The 10,000-nt window shown below is 43.1% G+C and overlaps 1 protein-coding gene across 1 annotated transcript in view; it reads right to left on the reverse strand.

Annotated features, from left to right (window-relative positions):
- Window positions 1-10,000, reverse strand: part of iqsec3b (IQ motif and Sec7 domain ArfGEF 3b) — a gene marked incomplete at both ends in the record, with an annotated part of 40,861 nt that overhangs the window by 1,446 nt on the left and 29,415 nt on the right. The window contains 7 exons of the mRNA XM_084059583.1: window positions 1,112-1,158; window positions 1,668-1,760; window positions 2,458-2,616; window positions 3,292-3,391; window positions 4,432-4,563; window positions 5,039-5,178; window positions 6,342-6,508. Coding sequence (XP_083915709.1) covers window positions 1,112-1,158; window positions 1,668-1,760; window positions 2,458-2,616; window positions 3,292-3,391; window positions 4,432-4,563; window positions 5,039-5,178; window positions 6,342-6,508 — 838 coding nt within the window. The remainder of the gene's footprint in view (window positions 1-1,111; window positions 1,159-1,667; window positions 1,761-2,457; window positions 2,617-3,291; window positions 3,392-4,431; window positions 4,564-5,038; window positions 5,179-6,341; window positions 6,509-10,000) is intronic.

Genomic DNA, 10,000 nt, shown 5'->3' on the forward strand with positions numbered 1-10,000 from the left:
CGTTCACTTACACAGCTGTCACTTGGCTTTGCTTTTCAGCCTGTTGTCAGTCACTGATATTAACTACAGTAGCCTAATACATTACTTTACATTGGTTACATTAAACCATTTGAAAATAGAATAATTCAATTTCAAATACTGTCTAAGCTATAACTACAAATTTGTAAATGGGTACACAACCTTTTTTGTGCAGGCCTGAGTGCTTCCAACAATCAAACTCAGTCTTTTTTTATTGAAGTGATGGACAATAATGTAATATTAAGAACAAATCAATGAATCAAAATAATATGATTAATGTTTCAAAAAAAAAAAAAAAAAAAAAACAACTACCTTTTTAATTATTATATTTTTAAAAATATCCAAAATGGCAAATTTATATGGGGTAGCCAGCATGAAATTTCATCTCAATCACTTTCTTCTTCCAGTAGTAGAAGAAGTAGTTGAATAAACTGTTAACGAGCACCACAGCTGGGGAGAGAAAGCTGATTTGCCTTTTTTGAAAATCATGTCGCAGGCCACATTGGACTCCTCCGCGGGCTGCATTTTGCCCGCGGGTCGCGAGTTTGACAGTATAGAGGGTCTAAGTCTTAGACCCTCTATACTTAGTAAAGCGGAATTGCACTGTACTTGGTCAGTGCACTCTTTTTCAGATCTACACCAAGGGCCTTATCTTGCCTTACCGCTTATGCTTAAACTTTTTTTGTAATTTTTCACTATTTTTAAAAGCATTTATAAATAGTTCAAATAGCCGATCTACAAGCTCACAACGTTTCGATGTAGATCGGCTATAAATCTTTAAATGCATTATGAGTTTGTAGATCGGCTATTTTCTGCAAATTCCCCCCCCCCCTGAATGCCGAGGTTCAAGTGGTTAAAGCAGACTCCACTCAGCAGGCCGGGTTCAGCAGGTTCTCGGCTGCACAGTGTGGGCGTGCCCCGGGCACCGTTTTGATAAAGCGAAGCGTAAAGCACTTAAAACACTCTCCTCTCGGAAACAAAGCACATTCTCTGACTGACCACACGCGCTCGCGCAGATGAAACTCTATCACCATTCACCACCGAAACACACAAACCACTTACCTGATTAGAGGAAGGGGCACGTGACACTCACCTCGACTGTATTGTTGTTGCCGGTTTTATCGTACGCATCCTGTTGCCCTGTGGGGGGAGAGACAGCTGCACGGGTAAGTCGCTAACAAGCGGAAGGCAAAGTTCTTGCATTAAAATGGAACAGAACACGGCCCGAGAAACAGCAACACAAAGAAGGCTCTTTAGATGCAAAGACATAATGTAAAGCAGCTTTTTTTTCGCCTATTTTCGAATAGCTGAATAATAAAATAGGGCTCGAGTGTTTAAAGTGTTTTTTGCTGTGGACCCCGTGGAATCACCTCAAGGAGCCCCGGGGGTCCCTGGACCCCACTTTGAGAGCCAGTGCTGTAAAGTACAGTGACTGTTTCATTTCTACAATGAAAATATGAAAAAAATGTTTTTTTTGTTGTTGCAAGGGACTTTTTTTTCTCCATTCCTTTTCATCCTTATTCACTTGTTCCCACGTGGCTGGCCTACTTTCCAGTCCATCTTGAGCACAGATGTCCTGTGTGCTTCCTGTGTCTGAATTTGCATATTTGTGTTGTGCCGTGTGCAAAAAAAGCCCAAAATGGCAGTACCTAGAGGAGAGCCGTGACCCGTGTGTGTCTCCACTCCGCTGCCGTTGGTGTGCACACTGTGTGGCTGGATACCTTGCTGCCTGTCCATCTCCCCTACGGGACCCCAAAGAAAACCAACCAATCATTTGTGTGCATCAATGTAGTATTTTGACTTCCTTCATATACTATACTGTAGGTCATACATGGGCAACTGGCGGCCCGGGGGCCACATGCGGCCCCCACCTTTACTTAATGCGGCCCGCAGGTTAATATCAGAATACTGATATATTATTGATTTCAGCTGTTACAATTCCAAACATGCAAACGTGACCCGCCTTAATTACTTCAGGCTATATTAGTAGCTTAATGACTATAAAATTATATTGTCTTTTTTATGTCCAATGTATTTGTGTTTAAGTTCATAAAGTTAACATAAGTATAACTAAATGCATTGGAAATTAAATAAAAATGTTACCTTTCAGGATTCTAATTCAAAAATAGCAAAATAAATATCAGGATTCCAATTCAAAAATAGCAAAAATAGCCGATATACAAGCTCAAAACGCGTCACAGCGCGACGCGTTTTGAGCTTGTAGATCTGCTATTTTTGCTACTTTTGTGACCCGACAGCATATGCAATGTGGCCCTCTGGAGTGAGTCTGGAAATACAGTGGCCCTCTCCATCATCAAAGTTGCCCACCCCTGCTGTAGGTACTTATACTTCTTGTCAGATTTGGTCAGAATTTCTCGACATGTTGCTATGTTAGCATTGAAATGTATGCGTTTGATGGATGCACGTGTCCTTGCTTACATTGGATGTGTATCTGCTCCATCTCGTTGACCTCGGCGATCGATTCCCGGAGCTCCTCAGCGAACTTCCTCAGCTCCTCTCCGCTGGGGGAGCAGAAACTGACCAGCTGTTTCTTCTCTGACGTGAACGGACTCAGCATGGTGATGCCATGGGCGTAGTCTGGTGGGACACATCATCATGACACAATACTGTGCACTGCTTTCATCTCAACCTTTTATTCTAACACAAAAAAGTAAAAGTACTTTGTCCCAGAATTGTTAAACTATAGATCTGCTATTTTTGAATAGCTAGAGTGGTTAATATATATGTTGTAATAATAATCTAAAGATCATAAAAGTAACTAGTAACTAAAGCTGTCAAATAATTACAATAACAAATAAAGTACAATATTTGCAAGTATAATACAATATATAGAAGTATAATATATCAAAACATGAACATATTCAAGTAAAAGTAACTCAAAACTGTACTTAAGTAATTGAGTAAATGTACTTCTATCAATGTTTACAGTATGCCCTAATAATTCAAAGATTCTGTTGCTTAGGAACACTTGGCTAAAACGTATGCTTGCAGCTCTTTAGCTGGAGGTGTTTGTTGCCTGGCAGCAGTGGGTAAAGTGAATAATCTATCAGGAAATTGTCATAACTACACAAACTACTGCAAATCCTGTTGACAGCAAGATGCTGCAGAAGACTCCAAATATCATGCATCGCTCTGTCAATGAAGAGAGGAAAATCCTGTTGGTTCAGCAGCAAAACTGCCGCTTTGGTTGAGCTGCACAGAGAATGAACACGACAACAGATTGCTGCTGTATTATTGTGCGTACCAACTTACATTCGTTGCTGAAGAGGTGGAACTGCATGCCGAGCAGCCCCATGGCTTTGCAGAAGGTGTAGGAGGCTGAGCTTTTCTTCTTGGGACAGAGCTTCAGGATCTGGAGACAGAAACACCACATGGTGACACACTGACATGAAAGACACCAGATGACTCCTTCGGGATCTATTTTAAAGGGCCATACAGATCTGATCTGGCATGCTTAGCCCACTGACTGACTATAACTGACTTGACAGCACTGTTCACCATTTTCAGTTTTCTTGTTTTGTTTCTGAGGAAGCCACTGGATTCCTTTCATGTCAGGAGGACTGTATGAAAATGTACTTGCAGAGACTTGAAACTTGTATGAAATCGGTAATTCAACACTAAATATCTTGAAAAGTCGAACGTTTTTTTTCTGAGAAAACCTCCATAACGTGATAGCAGCACAATTTCCTGCTTTTGGGTCCTACTTTATGTTCGAGAGCCTCTTCCTGTCAACAATGATGTTTAGCCAACACTGTCTCAATTATAAGTTACTTTTTATGACTATGAGGAGAATGTAAACAGATGTTAGATCAAAAACAATGTATGTATGATATCACAATTATGACCATACTTGTATTGTTGAAAGTATGGTCCATTAACATTGTACAGTAAGTTGAGATGAGATGAGATGAGATGAGAGAGGTAATGTGAGGGTGCTACAGTACATCCACTCCCTCATGGACAAGTGGACAATACGTAAACTCAAGTGTCTACAAGTAGTAGACTGCTATTTTCATCATTTATGAAGATTTTTGAAAGTATTTCAAAATGTTCACCAAATGACATTCCCAAAATAGGGACACTATAGGTTTAAAATGTTTAATTTTACTCTCATTGTTCTGCACTTGATTTTAGATCATGCATGCATTTTTGTGTCTGTAAAAAATGGGGGCATGTTAATGTATTCTATCTAAAGTGGTCTAAAGTCTAAACCTTTAACATTACAGTACATGCAAAGTCTAAACCTTTAACATTACAGTACAAGCAATTAAAATCAGTCATTTGCAATGAATTACACCTTCAACAGCAATATTTTTGTATTCTTATGTTGAGACTGCATCCTGGTGCCTGTGTTCCTCCAGGACTAGTAATTAAAGGCCATTACATCCTTACCAGCAGCAGGTCATTGAAGAGGAAGACCTCTCGCTGGAGCTGGGTCAGCTTCTGTTTGTGAGGCTTGTTGGCATCGGGAACCTCAAACAGACGGCAGCAGCACACAAGACGCCTGTGGGGCACAGCCAAGATCTACAGAGGGACAGAGTTCCAAGAGAGAGTAGGAGTAGATGGATTGCAGATCAGAGGAGAGGAGAGAGATAAGAGATGACAGTGAGAGATAAAGCCGTAGTTGTATACTGTACTGTATAAGAAAAGCTATGGTTCATCGTGGCTCTGGGCATTTATAATCAGCCAGTCAAAGCTGTGAAGCATTACTGTAATGACGATGATTTATTGTGAGCCGCTCGAAATTTCAGGAGGTATTAGCCAAGTGGCCCACAGCCTACAGACTTTCCAAATTAAGTCCAAGAGCCATGGCAACTCTGGCTCATAGGGGTTGTCTTACACTGTATAAATAAGGCTTAAGAGGCACTAGAGGTTAAGAGAATTAACACCAGTTTAGAGAACACAAGTTCAAGTAGAGACTATACACACATTTGGCTCTTCCACAAGGACTAAAGTACAGGTTTGCTCACCACACACAAGCAACTAATAGCGGACTCACAGTTTTCAGGCCCAGGATGGACTGTTCCACGCGGCTGACATAGGTGACATGGTCTTCGTTGGAGCGTAGTTCTCTCTGCTGGATCCTCTCATAAATGCCTGCCACCATGTCCCTGGGAATGTCAGCCCCATCATCCACCCCTGAGGGAACACGGGTGCATGGAAGGTCAGCCTTTTTTAATCCATTTTAATCCATCTTAAAGTACTGATTAATTTGAAGTCTAGACAAAAATCGTCCCTGTGGGCAACATTGATTGAAAGATTGATCAAAATTCAAAAGTCCATGACTTATAAACCGATATAAATGATGTTTAGTCAACACTGAATCACTTATTCAGGTAAGTTCAGTAACATTGGAGAAACTGGTAATAACCGCAACATCTATGAATAGAGAATGTGAGGTAGCACCTTCTAGTCCACAGTCTTGCATGGCTCTAGTCTAAAGAGCTATCAACACCAAGTTTAACTGTATTCCATTTGTTGTAATAAATGGTTAAATCTAATCTATGACCAGAGTATTTTCTGACTGAACCACATTGGAGAGCACCAGCATTGTTCATTGATAACCTGGGTCAAAGCGGCACTACAGTATGTAACTTTTTAATGATGTTGGCTGACATGTTATTTGTGTCCAAAGTGGCCACTGATACCCAAAACTATAGTGTGACTTTAAGTCTGGCTGTTTTGGGTGAGAAATCTTTATCTTGATTTACATCCTCTATTTTCCTATGAATGACTCTGATGGGTCCTGTGTGTGTGTGTGTGTGTGTGTGTGTGTGTGTGTGTGTGTGTGTGTGTGTGTGTGTGTGTGTGTGTGCGTGTGCGTGTGCGTGTGTGCGAGCGAGCGAGAGAGAGAGCTCTAAAAATAACTGATGTTCAAACACCACTTGTGATAAATGTTGAAACATGTCTGCAATTCATTATACCATCCCTTCTCCTCAGAGACCCTGACCCCCCCCCACACAGACACACACACACAGACACACACACACACACACACACACACACACACACACACACACACACACACACACACACACTCTTATGCATACACACACTTTATTTCACTCTCTTAATTTATTTTCCTATCTTTTGCTACTGTATCCATCAGTTCCTTTGATGCTTGGAGGATAAAAACAGATGAAACCATCAGAAGAAAGCACAGAACATGGCCTCTCCTCTCATCTCTCCATCTCTTTTCTCTTCTTTTCTATCGATCCCCTGATCCCCCCTCTCCCCATCACTCACACACACACACACGCACACGCACACGCACTCACACTCACACTCACAAACACACCTACCTCTCAGGTTGCGTATGAAGTCGTCAAGGCCCATCTTGCGCTGGGGTTTGATGTTTGGTGAGTACATGTCAGTGTTGAGGAGGACCACGGCGAAGGCCAGGATAAAGATGGTGTCTGGGTTATGAAACTGCTGCACCACGTCTGGGTTGCACATGCAGTAACGCTGGCTGAGGGCGACAAACAGGACACCGCCGTTATTCAGGAGGAATAGGACATAATTATACTGTCAACGTGTATTGCCGTCAGACATGCACTTGTGGTGTTGTCTGTGTTGTTCTGTCTTAGTCACTCTGTTTTTTGCCCTGTGTCTATCATTCATTTCCAGGTCCAACCCAATGCACTCGTCACTCCATCTTTCAATCAGCATTCAACTCCGCCTCACTGGTTGGTCCTCCAGTCATCATTCCACCACCTATATAATTCAGCTGTGTACTGTCATCTTTTTTCTTGATACCCTGCCATACCTCCACTTATAGTCTCTGAGACAGTCGGATTCAATTCAGTCCCTTAAGTTTGTGTCATTGCTTGGTAAGCCTGCTGTTGGTACAGGGAGGGGTAGTTTTAATTCTGGGGTACCCTACACATAGGTAATGTTCTGTTTATTCACTCTAGTACAAAGGTGAGTGCCACCTGTTGTGATTTCTGTAGGAAGGTTTTTGTTTCTCTTTCATTAGGTTAGATCATTCTTTTATTTAGGTATTGAGTTTTGGTGTAATTGCATTCTTTCCTTAGGCACCAACAACCCCTTTCTCTGTTTGTTTTGTTGGCTTTAGCGATTGCTTTATTTGTCATCTCCATGCGATCCATCTGTTTCTGTTCAAATCTGTCATTGGGTATTTGTTATTGTCCCTTATCCACTAGACCAACTATTAGGGACGTACTAAATATTCTGTGCAGTGACTAAACCCTGAGTGTATACAGTACATGGTTGCATGCGGCTGTTGTACAACCCGTTGTGAGCTTGTAGATCGGCTATTTCTGGTGCGTGACACCGCCATGCAACTATAATTAAAACGTGTATGAGTCAAGACAAGAGTTGTTCTAGTCTAGAGATAGAAGATAGGAGAGAGAACCCTGTACTTTATTTACCTCTGTGTGAGCTCTCAACAATAAAGGCCCTACAAGACAACTGAGGAGCAACTGAAAGCATTGTCTGACCATCTATGAGCCCTGGAATGTTTCCTATGAACTAACAATTTAGGCGATCTATGAAATGAAGTTTGTTCTACAAGTGCACTTGTAAGTAGCTCTGGTTAAGAGCACCTGCTGCAATTTAATGCTTTTGAAATGTGTATTTGTTGCTTAGGCGTGCTATTTGGGCCGGTGATGCCGTGGTTTTATGCTGACCGGTATTTCCGGAAGGAATAATTGTTGGTGTTTGCACTTCAGCTTCCACTGACCGTGTCTTCCCCGGTGTTAAACTAGTTGTCAGTTGCTGCGGGCAGATGTAGTGCACAGATGCTGCACTGTGACTGACCAGCGGGCATCACATCGTTAGCACTGCAGTGCGTGCCGTAGGTTACAACGTCTGTTTTTTTCAGCCCACATTGTCTCTAGGCTTTTACAGAAAAGAGCAGCCTCTGTAGCAGACGAGAGAGGCTGAGTGACTCTAGAGACACGACACTTGACAGTGTGACGGGGATTCTGCCTCAGTTAGGCTAACGGTATCCTGGCTGTCGTTAAGATCAGAGACGGAGAGAGAGAGTGCATGATTAGGACCACCTCCGCTCCATTGCCGCCTACGGGCTTCACTAACCCCCCACGTTTTTTTCCGTAACCCTCCCCTAGCTGCACCGCGCAGCGCTCTCTCCCTATCTTCCCTTCTAACACACACACACACACACACTAATTTGTCTTCAGTGGCAGCCGTGTGTGTGTGTGTGTGTGTGTGTGTGTGTGTGTGTGTGTGTGTGTGTGTGTGTGTGTGTGTGTGTGTGTGTGTGTGTGTGTGTGTGTGTGTGTGTGTGTGTGTGTGTGTGTGTGTGTGTACTGGATATATGAGTATCATCTTGTGTATGAGTTCTTGAGTGGGTACTTGACAAATTGAGCACGTGGGTGTGTATTTGCCTGTTCATGCCTATGCAGCCCGTTCACAATATTCCTGGATGTATTTTGTACGTCGTATCCCCTTTTTTACATAACCCTTTCATTTAAACACTATAGATTCTCCTATCTCCCTATCTGCATATGAAAGTTGTATGCCAGCTGGCACTGTATACACCTCTCCCGGTGAAATAACTACTCATGACAGCCTACAACCCATTGCAAACAGATGACATAACAACTGTTTTACATAACAGACATGAAAGGGGATGTCTGCGGTCCTCCTGCTATAGTCCCTGCATTGCTCTGACCTGCAGTGAAAACATGGCAACCGACCCACTAACTCCATTATGGACTCTCCTCTCCTCTCCTGCCACTGCTTGCTTGAAGTGGTTCTCCTCATCACTTGTAATTACATTTCAGGCATTTAGCTGCTACTTGTATCCAGCTATTGGCTGGCTCAGGGAATAAACGTGACCCGTTCAGTACAGTCATCTGACACAGGTCCCACTTCAGACCCAGCAGAACACCATGTGGTCAAGTTGAAGTCACGAGGGCACTCAAAGAATGTTTCCAACTAAGAGCAATCTGAACACACTGAAAGGACATATGAAGGTCAGAAGCTGGCACGGGTGGAACATAAAATGAGAGGAGCAATTACCTTTATTCAACCAAGCAGATCATTAAGAATATATTCTTATTTACACTAAGTAACTGCCTGGCAAGAGGCATTAGCCTCTTGGGGGTGGGAGATGGGGGGCATTAGAAATAACACAACTCCTAGCTTGACAGAAGAAACACTTTATCTAGGGGTTTAGGGTTAAAACAAGTAAATATAGCAGACAACTTACTGTGAATAGCCCTAACAACACTGCAAAACTGGACAACATTCAGAGCATATAACAAGTTGGCAGCTAGTATGCAGTCCCGACATGCAGTCCTGACATCCACGTCCACAATATGATTGATATGACTGAAAACTGTGTGTGTGTGTGTGTGTGTGTGTGTGTGTGTGTGTGTGTGTGTGTGTGTGTGTGTGTGTGTGTGTGTGTGTGTGTGTGTGTGTGTGTGTGTGTGTGTGTGTGTGTGTGTGTGTGTGTGTGTTGGGGGGGGGCGGGGGCAATCAGATGTAGACATTTAAAGGACATATCAAGGTCAGAAACTGGCAGATAATTTGTCATTTTGTAGATAAATCCTCTGTGTCTACAGCAGAATCAGTGCTGCTGTATGGGGCCGAGACGTCATGGGCGCTAACATTAACGCAGGAAGAGGCACTGAATGGTGTCTACACGAAAATGCTATGAATGGCACTTTGATGTCACATGATGGGCGGACCACATCAGGAATGTGGACCTCTAAGGACTAGTAAGGAGGCCCCCCGGGGGTCACGGACAGGGTCAGAGAGAGAAGGATGAGGCTGGCTGGACAAATATGTGCCAGGCACCTGGCTGGAACTGATGGCGAGCACAGCTGGGAGGGAATAGACACGCACCACCTGCATAGACACACTGCGGCGTGACAGTGGAGCTAGCAACACTGCAGAGCTCCAGACACTGATGCTTGATAGGAGGGAGTGAAGGGCAGCGATCCAGGAGTCCTGAGTTGGTGTCAGCTAG

Source organism: Gymnoscopelus microlampas (assembly GCF_963454915.1).
Source record: "Gymnoscopelus microlampas genome assembly, chromosome: 6".
Taxonomy (NCBI): domain Eukaryota; kingdom Metazoa; phylum Chordata; class Actinopteri; order Myctophiformes; family Myctophidae; genus Gymnoscopelus; species Gymnoscopelus microlampas.